Raw genomic sequence first — 27,427 nt, forward strand, 5'->3', positions numbered from 1 at the left:
GTATCTAACACCCAAGACTCATGCTCACTCACTCATTGTGTGCAACATCTTCCCATGTGCTGTTATCCACCTCAACTTTCAACAGCACTAACTCTACTGATCACCTGCACTGCCCACTGTCACACCTTCCCACCTGCGCTGAAAGTAACAGCTGTGTCACCCACTTCCTTTTTCTGTAATACCCGTTTCTCCCTCTCCCTCCTCCTCTCTCTCTCTCTCTTATTCCAGGAGAAAAACAGCCCACAGCAGAGGAAAAAAGTGAAAACTGGTAATGAGCTGTATAGTAATAGATAAAGAAGAAGCCTGAAACATCCGGCAACATTCCAGGTAGAGACACTGCCAAGCCAAGATGGGATGTATCTAGATTACTGAGATAGGTAAGCTAGGAACTTGAGGAGCAGTTGACAGAAATTTTCCAGACTCTCTGAACACTGGATTAATCCTGGCATCCAGAGGATTGCAAACATGACATTTTAAGAAAGGTGCAAAGGATAACCCAAGAAGCTACAAACCTGTCAGCTTGATGTCAATGGGAAAACTGTTGGAATCTATAGTGAAGAATAAGGTAAATATACACTTAGAAAAATAAGCTAATACTAGACAGTCATCATGGCTTTGTCAAGGGCCGATCATGTCTGACAGATTTGATTTAATGGAGTTATTTTGAAGAGGGCACGTAGACAGTGAATGAGGGAGGTGAGGTGCAGGTTGTATATTTGGACTTTCAGAAAGCATTTGATACATTGCTACATGGCAGGTTGGTTAGCAAATTAGACATGGTTAGATTGATGGGTCATTGGCAGCATGGATTAGAAGGTAACTAAAAGATAGGAAACAAGGTAGAGATTTCTCAGATGGATGACAACTTAAAAGTGACATTCCACAGGGATCAATGTTGGGACAATTTTTCTGATTTATCTAAACAGTTTGGAGATGGGTGTTCAGGGAAAAGAAATCTCTAAATTTGCAGATGACACTAAGCTAGGGAGAACAATGAACTGTTAGGATGTTGTGACTTCAGAGGGACATTGACAAATTAGCCAAATGCACTGCAATGCAGAGAAACAGGAGGTGAGCATTCTGGTACGACATAGAAAGAAAATACACAGGTTCAATGTTACAACTTTCTAAGAGAAGTACAAGAGCAGAGGGACCTCAGTGTTCAGGTGCTTAATTATCCGAACTTGGCAAGACAAGGTGAAACAGTTGTTAAGAAGTCTTACAGGAGCACTGAAGAGTACAGTAAAAAAAGCAAGGAAGTGATGCTACATCTCTACATATCATTGGTCAGACCACATTTGGAGTACTGTGTTCACTTTTTGGCACATTATTTGGAGGGATGATGTTAAAGCCCGGGAGAGAGTGCAAAGGAGATTTACCAGAATGAGACCAGGAATGAAGGATTTTAGATAGAAGGAAAGATTGGAGAAATTCAGTTGATTGTCCTCAAAGTAGAGAAGATTAAAAGATGATCTGATTGAGCTGCTTGAAATTATGAACAATTTTGACAGGGTAAAGAAAGATATTCCATTTTCACTACTTTCCATTGGTAAGTCTGGAACTAGGAGTCACAATTCCAAGACTGTCAGCAAGACAGCTAGGAATAAGTGGAGGAGAAACATCTTTACTCAGATGATTTGTTAGGACTTGGAAGGAGCTGCCTAGAAGAGTGGTACAGGCAGATTCCTTATGAAGTTTCAAAAGGCAACTGGATATATATTTGAAAGTGATGAATTTAGAGCTACAGAAATAGAACTGGAGAATAGGACTAGTTGGGTAGCTCTTTCAGAAACCAGTACTGACAATAGGTCAAATAGCCTCTCTCTGTACTGTAAAATTGAATGACTACTGACAAATCAATCATGACAAGATTCCTGGCTTTGTGTTTGTGCCAAATGGCAAGGCAAGACAGAATATTAACAAAAACAGAACATAGAACATAGAAACATACAGCGCAGTACAGGCCCTTCGGCCCTCGATGTTGCGCCGACTGAAGCCTACCTGACCTACACGAGCCCAATAACCTCCATATGCTTATCCAATGCCCGCTTGAATGACAATAAAGAGGGAGAGTCCACCACTGTTACTGGCAGGGCATTCCATGAACTCACAACCCGCTGAGTAAAGAATCTACCCCTAACATCTGTCCTATACCTACCACCCCTTAATTTAAAGCTGTGTCCCCTAGTAACAGCTGACTCCATACGCGGAAAAAGGTTCTCACTGTCAACCCTATCTAAACCCCTAATCATCTTGTACACCTCTATCAAATCTCCCCTAAACCTTCTTTTCTCCAATGAGAACAGCCCCAAGTGCCTCAGCCTTTCCTCATACGATCTTCCTACCATGCCAGGCAACATCCTGGTAAACCTCCTCTGCACCTGTTCCAGTGCCTCCACATCCTTCCTATAGTATGGCGACCAGAACTGTACACAATACTCCAGATAAGGCCACACCAGAGTCTTATACAACTGCAACATGACCTCAGGACTCCGGAACTCAATTCCTCTACCAATAAAGCCCAGTACGCCATATGCCTTCTTCACAGCACTATTTACCTGGGTGGCAACTTTCAGAGATCTGTGTACATGGACACCAAGATCCCTCTGCTCATCCACACTACCAAGTAGCCTACCATTAGCCCAGTAATCCATCTTCTTGTTACTCCTACCAAAGTGAATGACTTCACACTTAGCTACATTGAACTCCATTTGCCACCTTTCCGCCCAGCTCTGCAACTTATCTATATCCCGCTGTAACCTGCCACATCCTTCTTCACTGTCCACCACTCCACCGACTTTCGTGTCATCCGCAAACTTGCTCATCCAGCTGTCAAGCCCCTCCTCCAGGTCATTTATAAAAATGACAAACAGCAATGGTCCCAAAACAGATCCTGTGGAACACCGCTAGTAACTGCACTCCAAGATGAACCTTTACCCTCGGTCTCCTTCCAGCCAGCCAATTCCTAATCCAAACCTCTAATGCACCCTCAATGCCATACCTCCGTAATGTTTGCAGTAGCCTACCATGGGGTACCTTATCGAACGCCTTGCTAAAATCCATATACACCACATCTACTGCTTTACCCTCGTCCACTTCCTTGGTCACCTTCTCGAAGAACTCAGTAAGGTTTGTGAGGCACGACCTGCCCTTCACAAAACCATGCTGACTATCCTTGATCACATTATTCCTATCCAGATGTTCATAAATCTTATCCCTTACAATTCTCCCTAAGACTTTGCCCACAACAGAAGTGAGACTCACTGGCCTATAGTTACTAGGGCTGTCCCTACTCCCCTTCTTGAACAAGGGGACCACATTCGCTATCCTCCAGTCTTCTGGCACTATTCCTGTAGACAACGACGACATAAAAATCAAGGCCAATGGCTCCGCTATCTCCTCCCTAGCTTCCCAGAGGATCCTAGGATAAATGCCATCAGGCCCAGGGGACTTATCTATTTTCACCCTTTCCAGTATTCCCCGGACCTCTTCCCTACATACCTCAAAGCCATCCATTCTAATCACTTGTGACTCAATATTCACATCAGCAACAATGTCCTGTTCCTGAGTGAATACGGACGAAAAGTATTGATTTAGTGTCTTTCCAATCTCCTCTGCCTCCACGCACAACTTCCCACTACTATCCTTGACTGGACCGATACCTACCCTAGTCATCCTTTTGTTCCTGACATACCTATAGAAAGCGTTTGGGTTTTCCCTAATCCTACCAACCAAGGACTTTTCATGTCCCCTTCTCGCTGCTCTTAGCTCTCTCTTTAGATCCATCCTGGCTACCTTATAACTCTCAATCGCTCCAACTGAACCTTCACGCCTCATCTTTACATAGGCCGCCCTCTTCCCTTTTACAAGGGATTCCAATTCCTTATTAAGCCACGGCTCCCTCACAAGACCCTTTCCTCCCTGCCTGACTGGTACATACTTATCAAGGACACCCAATAGCTGCTCCTTGAACAAGCCGATACTGTGTATATTGGAAACAAAAATAGAAGTTGCTAGAAAAGCTTTGCAGGTCTGGCAATATCTGTGAACAAAAATCAAAGTTAACATTTCAGGTCCAGTGACCCTTCCTCAGAACCCTGACCTGAAATTTTGTAACTTTGACTTCACTTCATAATTACTGCCAGATCAGCAGAGCTTTTCCAGCAACTTCTATTTTTGTTTCCAATATACACAGTATCTGCAGCTCTTTCAGTTTTTATCGAGACAGAATAACATTAGCCTGACATCTCTGGCTGAGGGGGCAAAGCACAAACAAAAGCAATGCAAGCCAGAGACCTGCAAGCTTCAGGGTGAGTGATTGGTGTGACAGCAAGTGAACAAGATGGTGATACAGCTGGATTTATTCCACAAGCTTGCTGTTTGTCCCTGACTAAAAGAATTTCAGTTGCTAGTACAACTGGAGGTGCAGCATCAAAATGCAGATATATACTATAAAGGGATTGGAGATGTACCTTATGGGTTTTAAAAAGCTGGCACATATCAAATGCCAATGTCTGTGGACATTAGGTGTTTGTGGCCAGTGTCCATGGAGTTCACCTGAAACATTGGTGCCCAGTGTCCAACATGGAGATCATTTGAAGCAAGTGGCAAGTTGAAGTTGCCGGGTACCTATGCTGACTTCCAATCAAGAATTCTAGACTTCCAGTTTGATCTGCTCATTTGAGAAGATAGGAAGCTCATTAAAACTAAGGCCAGTTACGGTGTTTGTAAGACACTTAAGCAAAAAAACTCTCCTTTAATTGGCAACTCGCCATTGTCTAACAAGAAACTCACCTTTCTATTTGCAAAAAAATAAAGAAAGATACAGTGAGGTCCCCAGCATCAAGATAGGCCTTGCTGGACTTCTCATCCAATTCTGCCACAAATCCCACCCAAGTCAATAAAACCCCTAAAAATTTCCTCCCTATTTGTTCTATGCAGACCTCCCATTATTTTGAATACCTGCCAAATCTCTTAATCTTCTTTTCTCCAAGTTAAACAGCCCTAGCTCTTCTTTCCTTTTCATATAATTGCATTTCATTTTCCCCAGAGCCATTTATACAAACCTTTTCTGCACCCTCTCTAATGCCTTTACATCTTTGCTAGCCAATACAGAAAAGAACACTCCAGTTGAGGCAAAGCCCATGTTTCAGCCAGGCTTATCATCATGATCTTGTTTTTGTACTTTTGCTCATATTTATGAAGCTAAAATTCAAACACTTTATTAATCACTGAACTTGCCTTCAACATTTCACACCCCATACCCATAAGGCCTTCTGCTCTTGCAAATTCTTTAGAATTACACCTTTTATTTTATAATTGGTGTCTCTCCTTGTTCTTCTAAAATGAATCAATTCACAATTTTCTACATTAAATTAAATTTGCCTGTTCTTTGCCATTCCATCAAGCTACATAAATCTTCTTGAAGATTATTACTATCCTCTTCACTGTTCAAAACAGATTTGTGCCATTCACAAATTTTGAAATTGTGGTCTATATGTGCATGTCTAAATCATTAATAAATAATGAAGGAAAGGAAGAATGCTTGGAGAATTCTACTGTATACACTCCTCCAGTCCAATAAGCAAGTGTTTACTACACACAGTATTGCTGAAAACACATTTCACAAAAAAAAGAAATTCCTTTCCATTGATACTTCTTGCAAATTGTCCAGACAAGTGCAAGACAATAGCTTTAAAAAGTATTTTTTCATTAATACTCAAGCTTGTTACAAAGTGACTATTTGTACAGAATGGTGTAAAAATAACTGCAGATGCTGGAAACCAAATTCTGGATTAGTGGTGCTGGAAGAGCACAGCAGTTCAGGCAGCATCCAACGAGCAGCGAAATCGATGTTTCGCTGATGAAGGGCTTTTGCCCGAAACGTCGATTTCGCTGCTCGTTGGATGCTGCCTGAACTGCTGTGCACTTCCAGTATTTGTACAGAATGTTTCTTGTTGCTGAACAAATTTTGTATTGTGGCTTTACTATCCAATTTATTGCATGTTTTGCTTCTCAGAGTCATAGAGATCTACAACACAAAAAAGGACCTATGGCTCATCGTGTCCCTGCTGGTCAAAAACAATTACCTCATTATTCTAATGCCATGTCCCAGCACTTGTATGCCTTGACATTACAAATGCACATCTAAATACTTCAATATGATGAGGGTTTCTGCCTCTTCCATCCTTACAGGCAGTGAGTTCCCTAAACCTTTTTCTCTGAACCTTCCATTCCTTATCTTTAAATCTTTGACCACTGGTCATTGATCCCTCCATCAAAGGGGAAAAGGCTTCTCCATCTCTACCCTATCCATGCTCCTTATAACTTTATACATTTCAATCATGTCCCCGCTCAATATCTTCTACACTATTGAAAATAACCTCAGTCTGTCCAATCTCTGAAACTCTCCAACCCAGGTAACATCTTGGTAAATCTTCTCAGCACCCTTTTTAATGCTATCAAATCCCTTGTGTAATGCAGGGTTCCAGAACTGCACACTATACAGCCGTGATCTAATTGACGATTTATGCAGTTACAGCATAACCTTCCTAGTCTTAAATTCTGCCTCTACAAAAAAAAAGCTAAGTATCCCATCTGCCTTCTTCACCACATTGTCCACTTGCACTGATACCTTAAGGGACATGTGTACATGCATACTAAAGATATCTCCAATCCTTGGTGTTTCCCAGTGTCCCACTGTTCTTCATTTATTCCTTTGCCTTGCTTGTCCTGCCCAAGTGCACCATCTTACACTTATCCAGATTGAATTCCCTTTTCCACTTATCAGTCCATCTGACCAACCCATGTATATCCTCTTTTAGTGTAAGGCTATCTTCTATTTAGCACCCAATTAACTTTTGTATTATCTTTGAATTTACTGATCAACCCTCTTATATTCAAGTATAAATCATTCATTTATGCCACAAGCAGCAAGGGCCCTAACATTGATCCCTGTGGGACCTCAGTAGACACAGACTTTCAGTCAGTAAAAAAGACACCTCAACCGTCCCCCTCTACTTCCTGCTGTTCAGCCAACTGTGGATCTAATTTGCCAAAGTTCCTGGAATCCCACAACATGTTTCTTCTAGCCCTCGAATCTAAAAGATGGAATCACAATTTCAAAACAAAAGCTTCAGTCATTTAGCACTGCAATGAAAAAACGTTTTCACTCAAAATGTGGCAAGCTCTTGGCATTCTTCATCTCAGGGGATCCGTGGATGCACAGTCATTCATTCTGTATATTAATAGATAGAGATTGACAGATTTGTACTATGGGATATAAGCGATTTAAGGATACTGCTGGAAGATGAAGTAGGTGATCAGCCTTTGTTGAAATTTTGTTGAAAGGCAGAGCAAATTTGAAGGACCAAACGACCTACTCCTGTACATTACATCTCTTACCCAAGTAGATTGCTCCCTTCCTGTAGTTGCCAGTAACTCTAATACAGCTGCTTCCATTGCCCTGGCACACACCACATTTGTCGAGAGTCTGGGTGGAAAAGAGCACCCCATCACATCCAATGGGCTGCAGAACATAGAGAGAATGTGAAACAAGAATCAATAAGATTTGAGAAATCTAACACACATCTATGCAGATTATTGTCACAACCTCACATCTGCCAGCTATACAGACTCCTCGGTATTCCCTGTATTTACAAGATGTTCCATCCAGTGCTGGGACCATTAGCTGTCTCTGTCCATCTGCTGTAGTACACTGAAGATCGCAAGGCTTGCTTGAAATGTGCACATAATCATCTGCAAGAAATAAACAACTTGAATTTATATAATGATTTCTTATGATACAAAAATCCCAAAGCACTTCACATTTAAAAATGTAAAATTATTTTCTAAACAAGATCCACAAAACAGTAATAATAAAAATAATCATCAGTATCTATTATGGTTGAAGGAAGAATGACAAAGACAGAAGCAGAGTCCTCTTCATTTTGCATTACAGCCATGAATTAGCTAACTTCACTTGAAATGTTCTAAAATTATTATCCCATTTTGTTCAGTACTGTCTCGCTTGTTAACCCACTCAGATTTATTCCCTTACCATCTTCCAGACAGTGAGAATTGAAAGCACAGATAGGGGACCAGATTGCCATGCTGAAAGTGGGAATCAGGAAGTAGAACTAATCCCTATGTGAAGGGTATAGGTATTTAACATTGATAGCAAACAATGTATTTTGTCACAAATAAATGTTTAGAAGTTAAAAAGAGAAATAATTATTTATTTTCAAATGTACTATTCAACTTCTTATGAAATTGTAAAAACTCGTGCACAATCATTTCCAAGATACCGCATATAAAATTTTTATTTCTAGTCCATTTCAATTTTGTCTGTCCCTACACAAACATTGTGCACATTGCTGATTTTTGATAAAATTCAGCCCTAAATGCTAATTTCAGGGAGATTCATGGATAGTTTCTTCACACAATTTGCCACTGTTCACCTCAAGTTTGCACCATATCTCTACTGCAATGCTCTTACACCATCTTGTACTTACCAGTAGTCAATAGAAAATAGGTACAGGAGTAGGCCATTCAGCCCTTTGAGCCAGCACCACCATTCATCACAATCATGGCTGATCATCCAAAATCAGTATCCTGATCCTGCCTTATCTCCATAACCCTTGATTCTACTATCTTTAAGAGCTATATCCATCTCTTTCTTGAAAGTATCCAGAGACCTGGCCTCCACCAACTTCTCAGGCACAGCATTCCATATATCCACCACTCTCTGGGTGAAGAAGTTTCTCGTCAACTCTGTTCTAAATGGCCTACCATTCATTTTTAAACTATGTCCTCTGGTTCTGGACTCGCCCATCAGCGGAAACAATCTTCCTGCTTCCAGAGTGTCCAATCCTTTAATAATTTTATACATCTCAATCAGATCTTCTCTCATCCTTCTAAACGCAAGTGTATACAAGCCCAGTCGCTCCAATCTTTCAACATATGATAGTCCCACCATGCCAGCAATTGACCTCGTGAACCTATGCTGCACTGCCACAATAGCCAGAATGTTCTTCCTCAAATTTGGAGACCATAATTGCACACAATACTCCAAGTGCGATCTCACCAGGGCCCTGCACAGCTGCATAAAGACCTCTTTGCTCCTATACTCAATTCCTCTTGTTATGAAGGCCAGCATGCCATTAGCTTTCTTCACTACCTGATGTACCTGCATGCTTGCTTTCATTGACTGATGGACAAGAACACCTAGATCTTGTTGGACTTCCCCTTTACCTAACTCGACTCCATTTAGATAGTAATCTGCCTTCCTGTTCTATCCACTTTGGTGGCAAACCACACATTTATCCACATTAAACTGCATCTGCCATGCATCTGCCCACTCACCTTGCCTGTCCAAGTCACACTGTATTCTCATAACATCCTCCTCACATTTCACCCTGCCACTCAGCTTTGGGTCATCAGCAAATTTGCTAATATTACTTTTAATACCTTTATCTATATCATTGATGTATGATGTAAACCGCTGCAGTCCCAGTACCGAATCTTGTGTTTCCCGACTGGTCAATGCCTGCCATTCCGAAAGGGATCTGTTTATCACTACTCTTTGGTTCCTGTCAGTTAGCCAATTTTAACTCCAAGTCAGTACTTTGCCTCAATTAATTTTGCTCATTAATCTCCTATGTGGGATCTTATCGAAGGCTGTCTGAAAGTTCAGGTACACTACATACACTGCCTCTCCCTTGTCCATCTTCATAGTTACATCCTCAAAAAATTTGAGAAGGTCAGTCAAGCACGATTTCCCCTTCATAAATCCATGTGACTCTGACCTATCCTGTTACTGCAATCCAAATGATTCATAATTTCATCTTTTATAATCGACTCCAGCATCTTTCCCACCACTGACATCATGGTAACTGGTCTATAATTCCCTGTTTTCACTCTCCCTTCTTGAAAAGTGGGACAACATTTGCCACCCTCCAATCCGCAGGAACTGATCCTGAATCGATAGAACATTGGAAAATGATTACCAATATGTCCATGATTTCTAGAGCCACCTATTTAAGTACCCTGGGATGCAGGTCCCAGAGACTTACCAGCCTTCAGACCTAACAGTCTATCCAACACCATTTCCTGCCTAATATAAAATTCCCTACAGTTCATCCATTACTCTAGGTCCTTCAGCCACTATTACATCTGGGAGATTGCTTGTCTTCCCCAGTGAACATAGATTCAAAGTACCTATTCAACTCTTCTGCCAGTTCCTTGTTCCCACAATAAATTCACCCATTTCCTGTCTTCAAGAGCCCAATTTTAGTCTTAACCTCTTATTGCTTTTCACATACCTAAAAAAAAAGCCTTTACTATCCTCCTTTATATTTTTAGCTAGTTTGCCTTCATACCACATTTTTCCTCCATGTATTGCCTTTTTAATTATCCTCGGTTGCTCTTTAAAAGTTTCCCAGTCCTCTGGCTTTCTGCTCATCTTTGCTATGTTATACTTCTCTTATCTTTATACAGTCCTCAACTTTCCTGGTCAGCCACAGCTGCCCCTGCCTTCCTTTAGGATCTTTCTTCCTCTCTGGAATGAGCCGATCCTGTACCTTCTGCGTTATATCCAGAAATACCTGCCGTTGTTATTCCACTGTCATCCCTACTAGGGTATTGAACTTTGGCCAGCTCCTCCCTCAGTTTCCTTTGTTCAACTGCAATACTGACACTCCTGATTCTCCCTTCTCCCTCTCAAGTTGTAGATTAAAGCTTATATTATGGTCACTACCTCCTAATGGCCCCTTTACTTTGAGGTCCCTGATCAAGTCTGGTTCGTTGCACAACACCAGATCCAGAATCGCCTTCTCCCTGGTAGGCTCCAGTTATGAGCTGCTCTAAGAATCCATCTCGGAGGCACTCCACAAACTCCCTTTCTTGGGGTCCAGTCCCATCCTCAGCCTCCCAATCTACCTGCATGTTGAAATCCCCTAAAGCAACTGCAGGAGAGTCATAGAGATATACAGCATGGCAACAGAACCTTCGGTCCAACCCGTCCATATATCCCAACCCAATCTAGTCCCATCGGCCAGCACCCGGCCCATATCCCTCCAAACCCTTTCTATTTTCATATACCCATCCAAATGCCTCTTAAATGTTGCAAATGTACCAGCCTCCACCACTTCGTCTGGTAGTTCATTCCATACACATATCACCCTCTGTGAAAAGTTGCCCTCTCGGTCCCTTTTATATCTTTCCCCTCTCACTCTTAACCTATACCCTCTAGTTCTGGACTCCCAAAATGTAGCATCTCACATTTATCTGAAGTAAACTCCATCTGCCACTTCTCAGCCCACTGGCACAACTGGTCAAGATCCTGTTGTAATCGGAGGTAACCCACTTCGCTGTCCACTACACCTCCAATTTTGGTGTCATCTGCAAACTTACTAACTGGACCTCTTACGCTCGCATTCAAATCATTTATGTAAATGACAAAAAGTAGAGGACCCAGCACCGATCCTTGTGGCACTCCACTGGTCACATGCCTCCAGTTTGAAAAACAACCCTCCACCTCCACCCTCTGTCTTCTACCTTTGAGCCAGTTTTGTATCCAAATGGCTAGTTCTCCCTGTATTCCAGGAGATTTAACCTTGCTAATCAGTCTCCCATGGGGAACCTTATCCATATAGATCACATCTACTACTCTTCCCTCATCAATCCTCTTTGTTACTTCCTCAAAAAACTCAATCAAGTTTGCGAGACATGATTGCCCACACACAAAGCCATGCTGACTATCTCTAATCAGTCCTTGCCTTTAATAATACCATTGCGACAGGCCAATTTCAACTCCTTATTTAACTTACACCCTACATCCAGACCAATGTTTGGGGCCTGTAGATAACGCCCATTAGGGTCTTTCTACCCTTAGAATTTCTCAGCTCTATCCATTCTGACTCTACATGTACCCCCTCGCAAGGGATTGAATGTCATTCCTCACCAACAGGGCCATCCCACCCTAGTAGAAGTGCTCATGCTGCCAGGACCGTTTAGGTTTACCACTGGTGCTATATTTAAAATGTAGCGTTGATCTGGCACACAGTTGCAAGTCAAGTACAGCCATTTAGAGTAGATGCGATAGGAGGGAAATGAAAACAGAAAGTTTCCAAGGGCATATAGATGGCATAGGTTACATTTCATTGTAAACGCAACTGTAAATATATATATCACATTCTGGTCAATTGTATTTGTAGCTCTTGCTGTAAGAATGAAATTCCTGAAGTTACCTTCATGGTTCATTCCCTAATGCCCATTGTAACATATAATGTTGTTACTGTAGAGTGTGGGAGCATCAAACATTGAAGGCTTCATCTTCAAAACAGTAGTTAATGTTAAATGTTATTAAACAAGAAAACCAAATAAATAACATATAAAAAGGCTGCATTTGTATCTTGAACTAAACAGATGGTGCTTGCCTTTAGAACAAGTTTATAGTTAATGAGCATCACTTAAGACTGGATATCAATTAATCCTGTCTTGCTTGTTGTGCCTGATGCTGCTCATACTCAATTTCCTCATCTTCTTTGAAAGACTGCTTTTTAGTATCCATCACATTGCATTCTGACAACTTGCAGGCAAAGAATGAAAGATGACATGGCACATTTTCTGACAAAAATGTATCTCAAAATGTTAATTCTGCTTTTTTCTCTGCAGATGCTGTCAGACCTGCTGAGCTTCTCCAGCACTTTGTTTCAGATTTCTGGCATCCACAGCTTTGTTTTTATTCATGTATTGTTCTTTTTATTTTGGACATCTATTTTCCATGGTTACTGGTTTCTCCATAAATTCTTTCCAATGATTCATCAGTTTCTTATTCTGTTCCTTGAAATTTTGCTAGCTGCTTTCAAAGTCATGATTTGATCTTCAATCACACACAACTCACCTTTGTTCCCTAAGTCACAAAACAGTTCAAAACTTCACTTCTCCCTTCAAGATTAAGTTCCAACAGTTCAGTCTGCACTTTTAATTCCACATTTAGCCAATTAGTCAATGAACAAAATCATCAGTAATTCCTCCTGTTGAAGACATTTTGCATGATACTTTACATACAGACTGGACATTTATCAGGTTTTAATTTAAGTGTCATCACCATTTTGTTTTTCATCAGCAAACTTCTTTTATATAAACTAGTTCGTTCGCTATACTGATCAGTTTTTCACATAACAGAACAATACAGCACAGAACAGGCCCTTTGGCCCTCAATGTTGCGCCGATCTGAACTATTCTCAGTTCGCCCCCCTGCACTATCCCATCATCATCCATGTGCTTATTCAAGGATTGTTTAAATCTCCCTAATGTGGCTGAGTTAACTACATTGGCAGGCAGGGCACTCCACACCCTTACCAACCTGCCTCTGATATCTGTCTTAAATCTACCACCCCTCAATTTGTAGTTATGTCCCCTCATACAAGCAAAGAAGAACGTGGTTTCTGAAACTGCCTGTAACTTCTGTGCACTGTTGAGAATGTTTCTTGGTCCTGGGTTCCAACAATTTGCTTTTACACCTGCTGTCCTAAGGCAATGAAAATATGCTAGCTTTCTATCACTTCTATTCTTATATTTTGCCCCCCTCTATTATCTGTGTTATGGATCAGGCCAGACCCCCTCAAAACATTTCAAGAAGGTAGCCCAGACCTTAACTTTACTAGTTATTTTAAGCAGGTGTAACAGATATTCCTGGAGTGATGCAGCTGGCAGATCCTATCTGCCAATGACTTTTCATACCCCTCCTGGCTCTTCTTAGCTCTTCCTTTCGGTCTTTCCTGGCTAACTTGTAACATTCAAGCACCCTAACTGAGCCTTCATGTCTCATCCTAACATAAGCCTTCTTCTTCTTCCTTGAGAAGAGATTCACTTCTTTAGTAAACCACGGCTTCCTCGCTCATCCACTTCCTCCCTGATTCACAGGTACATACTAAATCAAGGACATGCAGTAGCTGTTCCTTGAATAAGCTCCACACTTCATTTGTACCCATCCCTGCAGTTTCCTTCCCTATCCTATGCATCCTAAATCTTGCCTAATCGCATCATAATTGCCTTTTGCCCAACAATAACTCTTGCCCTGCGGTATATACCTATCCCTTTCCATTGCTAGAGTAAACATAACCAAATTGTTCACCTACCTCCAAATCTAACACCTGGCCAGTACCAAATCCAATGTGGCCTCGCCCCTTGTTGGCCTGTCTACATACTGTTTCAGGAAGCCCTCTTGCACACATTTGACAAAAACTATCCCATCTAAAGTACTACCTATGGCTTATGCCTGAAACATCGATTCTCCTGTTCCTTTGATGCTGCCTGACCTGCTACGCTTTTCCAGCAACATATTTTTAAGCTATAGAGTTTCCAGTCAACATTTGGAAAATTAAAGACCCCATAACAACTACCCTGTTACTCTCGCTCCTATCCAGGATCATCTTTGCTATCCTTTCCTCTACATCTCTGGAACTAGTTGGAGGCCTATTGAAAATTCCCAGAATGATCTCTCCTTTCCTGTTTCTAACCTCAGCCCATACTATCTCAGTAGACAAGTCTTCAAACATCCTTTCTGTCACCATAATACTGTTCTTGATTAATGCCACACCTGCCCCTCTTTTACCATCTTCTGTTCTTATTGAAACATCTAAATCCCAGAACCTGCAACAATTATTCCTGTCCCTGCTCTATCCATGTCTCGAAATGGCCACAACATCGAAGTCCCAGGTACCAAACCATGCTGCAAGTTTATCCACCTTATTCCAGATGCTCCTGGCGTTGAAGTAGACACACTTCAAACCACCTTCCTGGTTGCTGGTGAACTCTTGTGACCTTAAAACCTCATTTCTGACCCCAGAGACCTGTACCCCATGGATTATCCCTGGTAAGTCGATAGGTATATCAGGTATAAAAGAAGGACTAGAGAAAAAATTAGGGCCAATCAAGGATAGTAGTGGGAAGTTGCGTGTTGAGTCAGAGGAGATGGGGGAAGTGCTAAATGAACACATTTAGTCAGTATTCACACTGGAAAGAGACAACATTGTTGAGGAGAATACGGAGATGCAGGCTGCTAGACTAGATTGAGGTTCGCAAGGAGATATTAGCAATTCTGGAAAGTGGGAAAACAGGCAAGTCCCTAGGGCGGTTGGGATTTATCGTAGGCTTCTCTGGGAAGCCACAGACAAGATTGGAGAGCCTTTGGCTTTGACCTTTGTCGTCATTGTCTACAGGAAGTGTTATAAGACTGGAGGTTAGCAAATGTTGTCCCCTTGTTCAAGGACAGTAGAGACAACCCTGGTAATTATAGACCAGTGAGCCTTACTTTGGTTGTGCGTGAAGTGTTGGAAAAGGTTATAAAGAGATATCATCTAGAGAGGAATAAGTTGATTAGGGATAGTCAACACGGTTGTGAAGGGTAAGTTGTGCCTCATAAACCATATTGAGGGCTTTGCGATGATGACCAAAACAGGTGGATGAGGGTAAAGCAGTCGAGGTGATGCATATGGATTTCAGTAAGGAGTTTGATAAGGCTCCCCACTGCAGGCTATTGCACAAAATACGGAGGCATGGGATTCAGGATGATTTAGCAGTTTGGATCAGAAATTGGCTAGTTGAAAGAAGACAGAGGGTGGTGGTTGATGGGAAAGGTTCATCCTAGAATTGAGTTATTAGTGGTGTACTGCAAGGATCTGTTTTGGGGCCACTGCTGTTTGTAATTTTTATAAATGACCTAGAGGGGGGTGTAGAAGGATGGGTTAGTAAATTTGTGGATGACACTAAGTTGTGGATAGTTGTAGAAAAAGGACTTGACTCTTCAGCCAATCTACTAGACTTCCTTATTGACCACAAGCCAAACATTTCTTTTTCAAGCTCAATTTTCATGAATTCTCTGTTTGAAGTTTAAGTTCAAACTTTGCTTCTCTTTCTATTTCAAGCTGTATCATCTGCAAATAAATTCGAGCCAATTGTTCCACTGGATTTGCCTCTTCTTCCTTAGTGCACTATTACATCAACTATATCAGCTTTCCTATTCCTTACGCTTAATTTTAAGTGCAACTTTTATGTAAATACTATTAATCTAGACTTGGTCAAGTTTTGTAAACCACTCAGGCAAAAAAGCTTTACTCTTCAGAGAAGTCAGAGCAACTGACAAATCAATTTTGTTTTTCAACAGCTACAGGGGTCCCCAAATTACAAAACATCCAACTGACAAAATACTTCTATTTACAAATGCTATCCCATACAGGGATGTAATTTTGAATATGCAACATACAAACACTTCCTGTACTTCCAAATGGCAACATTCCATTCTCCTGTATTCTGTTCTGACTTGTACACAAAATAGAGTTGTTAAAATTCACCATAAAAATTTTAACCAGTCTCAAATTCAGCAAATCTAACTAATTTGTCCATGGATTTGAAATCCCACAGGAGTCCCCAAATTATGTTAATACCCTAGATGAAGTCCCAAGTTATGTCATGATCCCAGATCAAACCACGAGATTCATTACAATACTGGAAGAGGTCATTATATTATCTTACCGTCTGGCTGGAGACCAGTGATCCTTGTATTTTGAAGTTGGCAAAAAGTTGAATTCCATGTTTTTGAACAGGTGGCCAGTATTCTGTCACCTTTTATTTACAAGTGCATTGTACTTGACATTACTTCTGCATGGTTAAGTTTGCGGATGACACCAAAATTGGTGGTATAGTGGGCAGTGAAGGAGGTTACCTAAGAGTACAATGGGATCTTGATTAACTGGGCCAGCGGGCTAATGAACAGCAGATGCAGTTTAAGTCAGGTTATTGAGGGTCTTTTAAAAGACAAATCAGGGCAGGACCTATACAGTTAATGGCATACCTCTAGGTAATGTTATCAAACAAAAACCAAGGGGTGTCGGTACATAATTCCTTGAAAGTGGCATCACAGGTAGACAAATGTGGTGAAGAAAGCATTTGGCACACTTGCCTTATCAGTCAGAGCACTGAGTACAGGAGTTGGGACGTCATGTTACAGCTGCACAAGGCATTGGTAAGGTCACATTTGCTTTTAAGAATGAGGTTATTAACCTGGAAAGGGTGCATAAAAAAAGATTTACAAAAGGATGTTATTGAGACTGGAGGGTTTGAGTTAGAAGGAAAGGCTGGGACCTTTTTCTTTTGGAACATAGGAGGCTGAGGGATGACCTTATACAATCACGAGGGGCACAGATAAAAGGTGCATAACCAAAAACAAAAAGGTCTTTTCCCCAGGCTAGAGCAGTCTAAAACTGGAGAGCATAGGTTTAAGGCAAGGGGAAAGATTTAAAAAGGGTATAAGGGTCAACTTATTCATACAGGGAGTGGTACAGAAAGGGGTGAACAGAGAAATTGGTAGATACCAGTACAATTACAATATTAAAATACATTTGGACAGGTAATATGGATAGGAAAGGTTTAGAGGAATATGGGCTGAAACACAGGCAAATGAGGCTAGTTCAGTTTAAGAAATCTGGTCGGCATGGACAATTGGGGCTGAAGGGTCTGTTTCCATGCAGTGTGGCTGAGACTTATTCCAAAAAAGAATACAGCCACAACATTCCATGGGTTTGAACAAACAATAATACTTTGCTATACAAGTTAGTACAGTAAATAATCTACAATACACGTTAATCAAGGTTTGTGCAAAGATTTGTAGCTCGGGTGCCAGTTGCAGTGGTGGATAGAACATAGAACAATACAGCGCAGAACAGGCCCAATGTTGTGCCGATCTGTGAACTATTCTCAGCTCGTCCCCCTACACTATCCCATCATCATCCATGTGCTTATCCAAGGACTGTTTAAATCTCCCTAATGTGGCTGAGTTGACTACATTGGCAGGTAGGGCATTCCACGCCCTTACCACTGAGTAAAGGACCTGCCTCTGACATCTGTCTTAAATCTATCACCCTTCAATTTGTAGTTACGCCCCCTCGTACAAGCTGATGTCATCATCCTAAGAAAAAAACTCTCCCTGTCTAACCTTCTGATCATCTTGTATGTCTCTATCAAATCCCCTCAGCCTTTTTCTTTCTAATGAGAAGAGACCAAAGTCTTTCAGCCTTTCCTCATACGACCTTCCCTCCAGACCAGGCAACATCCTGGTAAATCCCCTCTGCACTTTTTCTAATGCTTCCGCATCCTTCCCAAAATATGGCAACCAGAACCGTACACAATATTCCAAGTGTGGCTGCACTAGCGGTTTGTTTAGTTGCAGCATGACATCATGGCTCTAGAACTCAATCCCTCTACCAATGAAACCTAACACACCGTATGCCTTCTTAACAACACTATCAACCTGGTTGGCAACTTTCAGGGATTGATATACATGGACTCCAAGATCCCTCTGCACATCCACACTACCAAGAGTCTTTCCATTGACCCAGTACTCTGCCTTCCTGTTATCCTTCCCAACGTGAAGGCATTGGGGGAGAAAGTGGGGGATCTGATTGAGACGCATAAGATTATTAAAGGATTGGACACTCTGGAGGCAGGAAGCATGTTTCCACTTATGGGGAGTCCCAAACCAGAGGACACAGTTTAAAAAGAGGGGGTTGACCACTTAGAACAGAGTGGAGGAGAAACTTCTTCACCCAGTGAGTGGTGGGTATATGGAATGTTCTGCCCCAGAAGGCTGTTGAGGCCAAGTCTCTGAATGCTTTCCAGAAAGTTGGATAGAGCTCTTCAGGATAGTGGAATCAAGAGTTATGGGGATAAGGCAGGAACAGGATACTGACTGAGGATGATCAGCCATGATCATAATGAATGGTGATGCTGGCTCGAAGGGCAGAATGGCCTACTCCTGCACCTATTGTCTATTGAATCACCTCACATTTAGCTGCATTGAACTTCACTTGCCACCTCGCAGCCCAATTCTGCAGTTTATCCAAGTCCCCGTGCAACCTGTAACATTCTTCCATTGTCCACTACTCCACAAAATATAATGTCATCTGCAAATTTACTAATCCATCCACCTATGCCTGCAAACAGCAGTGGTCCCAAAACAGATTCTTGTGGCATACCACTAGTAGCCAGACACCAGCCTGAATATTTCCCATCAACCACCACTCGCTGCCTACTTTCAGAAAGCCACTTTCTAATCCAAACTACTAAATCACCCTCAATCCCATGCCTCAGCATTTTCTCCAACAGCCTACCATGTGGAACCTTATCAAAGACTTTACTGAAGTCCATGTATACCATGTCAACTGCCCTACCCTCATCTACATGCCTGGTCACCTTCTCAAGATACTCAGTGAGGTTTGAGAGACACTACGTGCCCTTGAAGAAACCATGTTGACTATCTGAAATCAAATTGTTGCTTGCTAGATGATTATAAATCCTATTTCTTATAATCCTTTCCTTCAATAGATGGCAAGGCTCACTGTTCTATAATTACCTGGGTCATCTCTACTGCCCTTCTTGAACCAGGGCACAATATTTGCAATCCTCCAGTTCTCTGGTACTAAACCTGTAGACAATGATGATTCAAATATCAAAGTCAAAAGGCTCGGCTATCTCCTCCCTAGCTTCCCAGAGAATTCTCAGGTAAATCCCATCCAGCCCAGGGACTTGTCTACTTTCTAGAATTGATAACACCTCTTAGTAACTAACCTTTCTACTCTAATATATTGTACCTCATTCTTTTCCTCCACAATATTCTCCTTTTCCTGAGTGAAAACGATGAGAAATTTTAGTTTAGCACCTCTGATCTCCACAGGGTCCACACTCATCTTCCCACTTGTCTTTGACTGGCCCTATTCTTGCCCTAGGTCATCCTTTTATTCCTCACATACCTGTAGAAAACTTTAGGGTTCTCCTTTATTCTATTTGCTAAAGACTGCTCGAGTCCTCTTAACTCTTTAAATCCTTCCTAGCTGATCTGTAACTCTTCGTCACCTTATCTGAACCATCTTGTCTCATCAACATACAAGCCACCATCCACTTAAGAGATGCAATTTCTGTAGTAAACCATGGTTCCCTTACCTTATCACTTCCTCCCTACCTGATAGGGATTTAAACCAGCTCAAGGTTTCCATTGTCTGCATCCCCTGCATTTTGCTATGCCACTCTATGTATCCTAATTTCTTGCCTAATTGCATTATAATTGCCCTTGTCTCATCAATAACTCTGGACTTGTGTCATGTACCTATCCCTTTCCATTGATAGGTTTGCTAAATTGGTTTGCAGACATTTCATCCTGTTTCTAGGTGACATCCTCAGGGCTGTGGAGCCTCCTGTGAAGCACTGCTGTACTGTATAGTTGGTTTTGGTCCCACTACTTCTGGTTGCTAGCTCCAGTTTATTGGTCGGTATATTGGGCCTAGGTCAATGTGTTTATGGATGGACTCAATGGAGGAGCGTCATGTTTCTAGAAATTCTCAGGCTATCCTGTGTTTGGCTTGTCCTATTATTGTTGTCATCCCCTTCGATTTTGTGGTCCTGGTCGTCTGTGTATATAGCAACTAGGGACAGCTGGTCATTGCATTTAGTGGCTAGTTGATATTCGTGAATGGTACTTGTCTGTCGGTTTGTCCTATTTGGTGTTTTGCGCAGTCCCTGCATGGAATATGGTGAGTTATTGTCAGCAAAATCGTGGCTGTTGGTTTGTGTGCTGTCATGAATCCAAGTGGTTGGAGAAGTCTAGCTGCCAGTTCAAGAGACTTCTTTAGATAGATTGGTCAGTGTGTTAGGTTATGGCATGCCCTGATTGTGTTATCAGTCTGCCAGATGTCTGCAAATGAAGTTGTGGGGATATCTGTTCTTGGCAAAGATTTTGTAGAGGTGTTCTTCTTCCTCGCTTTGCAGATCAGGAGTGCTGTATGGTGTTGTAGCGCTTTTGAACAGGGTCCTAATGTAGCTTCTCTTGTTCATGTTTCCGTGGTCACTGTTATAATTCAGGATCTGGTCTGTGTACAGCTTTTCTGTACACTTTTGTTCTGCATTCCCGGTTATTTGTTCTTTCCACCATCACAGCTGGGAATGGGTATTTGTTATTAATTTCCTCAACTCAAATTTGATCCCTTTGAGCATGGTGTTGATAATCCTGTGTGCACTCTTGATCTGTTCTTTTAACTACTACAATTATGTTGGCCACGTATCTGATCCAATGTTTGAGTCAGATTTATGGGAGGGCTGTTTATTCCAGTCTTTGCACCATTGCTTCTGCTGTGAGCAGAGAGAGAGATGGGTGAGGCCATGGCTGTCCCAATGATTTGTTCATATATCTGGCTGCTGAATATGAAGTGCGTATTCAAGCACAGATCCAGTGGTTTAAGCATGCAGTCCTTGTGGATTGGTTCATCATCATGTCATCTGTTCCATATGTCTAGGCAGTTAGCTATTGTCTCCTTGGCTAAATTTTTGTCAATAAAAAGGTACAAGAGCGGCGTTACATCTAAATGAGAACATTGCTTCGTCAATATGTTCTTGATATTGTCCAGGAATTCCTGTGATGATTGTATGGAGTGTTTGGATCCACTGATTAGATGCTTGAATTTTTGTTGAAGCCCTTTTGCTAGTTTGTGAGATGGAGTTCCTGGAAATGCCATAACAGGTCTAAGTGGTACATCTGGTTTGTGTACCTAAAGTAAATCTGCAAAAACGTGGGGTGTTGGTGCCTTCTGGTTTCATCTTTTGTAGGCCTGCCTTGATTATCAGTCCATTTGTGTAGGTTCTATAATGTTGTTTATTCTATTGGTTAACTGTGGTGTGGGGTCACACTCCCTCTCTGTTGGTAAGTGTGTGTGTCAATATCAGCAAGTAGTTTGCCTGCTTTTGCACGAAGTGCGTTTTGTTCATGATTATTGTCATTCTGTCTTTATCCACTGGTACAATTATAATGTTTTTGTTCTTAGTGTTTTTAGGGCTTCTCTTTCCTTTGTGTTAAGGTTGTTCATTTGTGTTTTCCTTGTTAGTATGGGTACAACGGTTCGTCTGACTGTTTGCTGGGTCTCTTCGGTTAGTTAGTTTGTTCTGCACGTACATTCAAGTGCAGCTAGAAAGTCTGGTTTTTTTTCTGTATTCCTGTGGTTGTAGAGGAGTCCCTTAACTAAGGCTGCTTCTTCTGCGTCTGAGCTGTTCGAGAGGTTTCTTACCCAGGTGACTGTTGTGTTCATCTTCTCTGCTGTTGGTTAGTTTAGCCATTATATTGTAATGTTGTTCTTTTTGTTTGTGGTTCTGTTCTGTCCTATTGTGATGGGCTGTTTGATTATTACAATCCACTTCTGACTGGTCACTTTTGAAATAGGGACACCTATGGGCTCACCCATCTCTGGGCTCATTCCATCATTGCTTCTGCTAAGACTTGAACAAAAAGCCCTCCACAAATTAGACCTAAACTTTGGATCAGATATGTGGATGACACGTTTGTAATAATTAAAAAAGTTCAGAGATCAAGAGCACACACCAGATCATCAACACCATGCTCACAGGGATTAAATTTGAGACAGGAGGAAATTAACAACCAACTCCCATTCCTAGATATGATTGTGGAAAGAATAGATAACAGAATACAAAAACCTCAAAACAAAAAAAAAAGTGTATAGACAAGCCATGCACACTGACCAGGTCCTGAATTATAACAGTAACCATCCAAACACGAACAAGTGAAGCTGCGTAAAGGAACCAGTTAAAGGGCTACAACACACTGCAGCATTCCTGATCCATGAAGACAGGAAGAAGAATACCTCTACAAAGTCTTTGCCAAGAACGGATATCGTTACAACTTCATCTGCAGACACCAGGCAGACAAAACACAACGAAGACGTGCTCCAATCCAACTTTACATAAATCAAAAACGTCTGAACTGACAGATAGACCTCTCCAACCACTGGGACTCATGACAGCACATAAATCAACAGCTACACTCAGACAACAACTCACCAGAACAAAAGATCCAATACCCATCATGTATAGGATACATGTGGTGTGCAAGCTTCCATGCAAGGACTGCATGGATAGGGCAGACAGTGAGCAATCCACATTCACGAACATCCACTAGCCACTAAACGCCATGACCAACCGTCCCTACTGGCCATACACACAGATGACAAAGGACCACAAATTCAACTGGGACAACAATAATAGGACAAGTCAAACAGAGGACAGTCAGAGAATTTCTAGAAACATGGCACTCATCCATGGACTCCATTAATAAACACATTGACCTGGTCCCAATATACCGATCACTGCAACAAACAACCAGAGCCAGCAACCAGAAGCAGCAGGAACAAAATCAAATAAATTCTAACCAACAGTACAGCAGTGCTTCACAGAGGCTTCACAGCACTAAGGATATCACCTGGAAAGGGGATGAAACATCTCAGAATCCATACATTTGGTCCAACAAGTCCACATCAACCCTCCAAAGAGTATCCCACACAGACTTCTTCCACTACCCTAACACTCTACTTTTACCCTAACTAATGCACCTAACCTACACATCCCTTGACACTAGGAGGCAATTTAGCTTGGCCAATTCACCTAGCCTGCACATCTTTGGACTGAGAGAGCAAACCAGAGCAAACCCTCACAGACACACAAACAGCAAACTCCACACAGGCAGCTGCCAGAGGCTGGAATTGAACCCGGGTCCCTGGCACTGTGAGGCAGCAGTGCTAACTACTGAGCCACTCCAAAGCAATTTCCCACCTTGGCGAACATACCACAACAACTGCATACATGTTACTACATTCTATCATCCAGAATTAACAAGGTGAAAATAGGTAATATACTGCAATCAAACATCCCACACAACACACAAAATAGCAAATATGATCAAAGTAGATCTATGAATTTTTCAGTAACTTTCCTCCGATATTAATTAAACGATAGGTTGTCAAGTCTCATTAAACTTCACAAGGAATTCACAACTCTTTAATGTACCAATCTGGCCCAGAAACACACTCCCATGAACAGCCTCAACATCTGCTCCTGTTCTGCCAGTTCACACTCCTTACTTGGGTCCACACTGCTGTGAATATCAAAAACTGCACTCCAGCACTTAGTCACAGATATAAGCCCAAAATGTTCACCCACAGCTTCCTTTATAAATTTAAAAGTGGCAATTGAGTTTTCCCAGAGCTCTAAACTTGCTCAGATGCACCAAACAAATATTGCTCATTGCTTTTTGACCTCCATGCTCATAACTGTAAAGAAGAATTAATGCATGCAGACTTCTTCCAAATTTCACACTAAATTTCCTAAAGTCAGTAACTTCCAGGACTTGTTCCGAGACCTGCATCCAACTCCTAATTCTTAGACATTTCCTCAGTTTTTTTTTAAAAAGCTGAGGCCAGACTCCTTCCCTACAAGACTAGAAATTAAAAATCAGCACTCCTAAGAGTCTGCCCCTGTCTTTAGTCTTCAGCTAACAGCTCCTCAACCTCTGTCTCCTTTGAACTTCACTTCAATGGCCTCCAAACTTATCAAAAAGCTTGTTGAAACAAGCCCCAACCCTATTGCAGAGCTGAACTGAATGTTGCCACCTAACAACTTTACAGCAGATTGCTTCACAAGTTTTTACAAAATATATTGTCATATTTTTTAAATATCACATATAACAAAATAATTACTTTGCAACATGTGCACCTTTCCTCACCTGGATATAACGGTGTCCATTTGTAAGTCCTTCCATTATAAACCCGGGAGTTAAAAGATGAACACTGCTCATCTCGAAAGCTTCTCCCATTAGCTGGGCATTCCTGCAACAGATTACAAAAGTATTCCAAATCGTAATTTACTGCATTTGAGTTGGTTGCCATATTTGCAACAGTGATTGCACTTCCTATGTATTTTAGGACATGTTAAAACATGTGCTGCTAAAAAACTACCTTCAACAAGTGGCACATAGTTGCTGTCCAGATGGCTCTAGGACATGATTGTGTTCTTGTGCAACCCTGAATTATTAAAGATTTGTGCTTTAGAAACAGCACTTAAATGTTAGTGGTGTAATTGCTACGGAATGAGGACATGCCGCAACCCAAAAGGACTAGGCACACTACCATACATCAAGAGCATTTCCAAACTGACAGCCAGACTACTGTGACCACTAGGACTCATAACAGCACACAAACCAACAGCCACTCTCAGACAACAACTCACCAGGACAAAGGACCCGATACCCAGCATGAGCAAAACCAATGTAGTGTACAAAATCCCATGCAAGGACTGCACAAAACACTACATAGGACAAACAGGAAGACAGCTAACGATCCGCATCCATGAACACCAACTAGCCACGAAATGACACGACCAGCTATCCTTAGTAGCCACACACTCAGATGACAAGCAACATGAGTTCGACTGGGACAACACTATTTGAGGATAAGCCAAACAGAGAACAGCCAGGGAATTCCTAGAGGCATGGCATTCATCCACAGATTCAAATCAATAAGCACATCGACCTGAACCCAATATACCGACCACTGCAGCAGACAGCTGGAACTGACAACTGAAAGCGGCAGATACAAATCACTAAACGCCAGAGGAAAGATCACAGCAGCGCTTCACAGGAAGCACCCAAGCACTGAGGATGTCACCTGGACAGGGGATGAAACGTCTGCAACACAGCAGGTCAGACAGCAGCAGAGGAGCAGGAAAGTCAATGTTTCAGGTCAGGACCCTTCATCAGGATTGGAGAGAGGCAAGGAAGCTGAGAAATAAGTGGTTGGAGGGGAGGGTGCTGGAGGAAAGGTAGTTGGGATGATAAGTGGATATCGATGGGGGCGGGATCATTGAGATTGGTGGATTGGATAGGCGAGAAGGAAGACGGACAGATTAGGTCTGGTCAAGAAGGTGGAGAAGAGGGAGAAGGGTGGACATGGGATAAGGTTGGGGGTGGGAAGCTTCTGAAGTTGATGAACTCTACATTAAGGCCATTGGGTTGTAAGCTCCCAAAGTGAAATATGGGGTGTTGTTCCTCCAATTTGTATGTGGCCTTATTTTGCCAACAGAGGAGGCCCAGGATTGACAGGAGTGGGAGGAGAAATTGAAGTGGCTAGCAACCAGAAGGTGATGTTGTTCGGAAGGTACAGAGTGCAGACGCTTCATTAAACAGCCCCCAATTCTGCAGTTTGTCTCTCTGATATAGAGGAAACCACATTGAGAGCAACTGATACAGTAGACCAGGTTGGAACAGGTGCAAGTGAATCTCTGCTGGATTTGGAATTATTGTTTAAGGCTTTGGATGGAGGTGAGAGAGAAGGTGTGGGGCAAGTGTTGCACTTCCTGCGGTTGCAGCAAAAGGTACCATGTGTGAAGGAGGGTTTGGAGGAGACAAGAAAGTCTTGGAGTGAGTGAACAGTCCCCAAGGAAAGCAGATAGGGGTGGGGAAGGAAATCTGTTTGGTGGTGGGGTCTGAGTGCAAGTTGCAAAAATAGCAGAGAATGGTATTTGGAGGTATGGTATTTATTTGGAGGTTGGTGGGGTGGTATGCGAGGACAAGGGGGACTCTATTGTGGTTGGGTGAGGGAGGGGTTTGGAGAGCAGAGATGCAGGAGATGAAGGCAATGTAGTTGAGGGGATTGATCATTGGGAGATGGGAAATTACGGCCCTTGAAGTAGGACGACATCTGGGATGTCCTGGAGTGGAATCCCTCATCCTGGGGAGAATTTCCAGCGGAGTTAGAGGAATTGGGAGTACAGGGATCACATTTTTGCAGGAGGGTGGGTGTGAGGAGTATTATCGAGCTGCCTGAGACAGTCACTGAGTTTGAAATAGATGTCGATGCTAAGTTGTTCCAAACAAGTTTTAAAAAGTTCACACTTTAGAAGGTGTCTCCAATTCGTCAATTGCCTTATAGTGAATTCGCTTTAATGAAATACATGATATAGCAGAACAACCTGCACATGGTTACAATAATTTGCCTAAAAAGTTGACAAAAAAAATCTTTAAAAAAAGTCTGGCTAATGATACTTGAGCACCAATTCTATTCCAACACCCAAATTTAGTAGTGAGGTGGTGCTGGCAGTTTTGTCTTTTGAAATGCAATGTTAAATCAAGATTCTATCTCCCCTTTAGGGTGAAATGTAAAAAAGGTGCCATGGCATCTACTGAAGAGCAATAGAGGGCTTTGGAAAGGGGTTAACAAGGGATAAAAGGTGGCAAAGGTGTTTTTCAAGGTATATAGGATCGTAGTCAGAGATTTTAAAAACAAGGGACAGAGAAAGCAGACAATAGCATGTGTAATGAACTGAGACAAAAAGGTAGAGCATTTGACAAACAGTGACAAAAAAAATTAAATCTTTTATTCGCTATTCAGTTATGGTAGCATTATGATCCTTGCTGACAGGAGCATTGGACAAGTCAAATTCAAAAGTGAAATCTGGCTTGACAAACTATTAACTTTATTTTCTTTGTCTTTTGATTACCATGGTGGTGAGTCATTGAACACAAGACCATAAGACATAG

General features: G+C 41.9%; 1 protein-coding gene across 4 annotated transcripts in view; it reads right to left on the reverse strand.

Moving 5' to 3' along the window:
• The window catches only part of adamtsl2 (ADAMTS-like 2), a 207,919-nt gene that overhangs the window by 150,998 nt on the left and 29,494 nt on the right, over window positions 1-27,427 (reverse strand). For all 4 annotated transcript variants that reach the window (XR_011956136.1, XM_072566134.1, XM_072566135.1 and 1 more), the window contains exons 5-7: window positions 24,617-24,719; window positions 7,613-7,758; window positions 7,405-7,528 (exon numbers count right to left, since the gene is read on the reverse strand). Coding sequence is in view for 3 of the 4 variants with exons in the window: in XM_072566134.1 (XP_072422235.1) it covers window positions 7,405-7,528; window positions 7,613-7,758; window positions 24,617-24,719 (373 nt within the window). In the remaining variant the exon portion in view is untranslated. The remainder of the gene's footprint in view (window positions 1-7,404; window positions 7,529-7,612; window positions 7,759-24,616; window positions 24,720-27,427) is intronic.

The sequence above is a fragment of the Chiloscyllium punctatum genome, chromosome 49 (genome assembly GCF_047496795.1).
Source record: "Chiloscyllium punctatum isolate Juve2018m chromosome 49, sChiPun1.3, whole genome shotgun sequence".
NCBI lineage: Eukaryota > Metazoa > Chordata > Chondrichthyes > Orectolobiformes > Hemiscylliidae > Chiloscyllium > Chiloscyllium punctatum.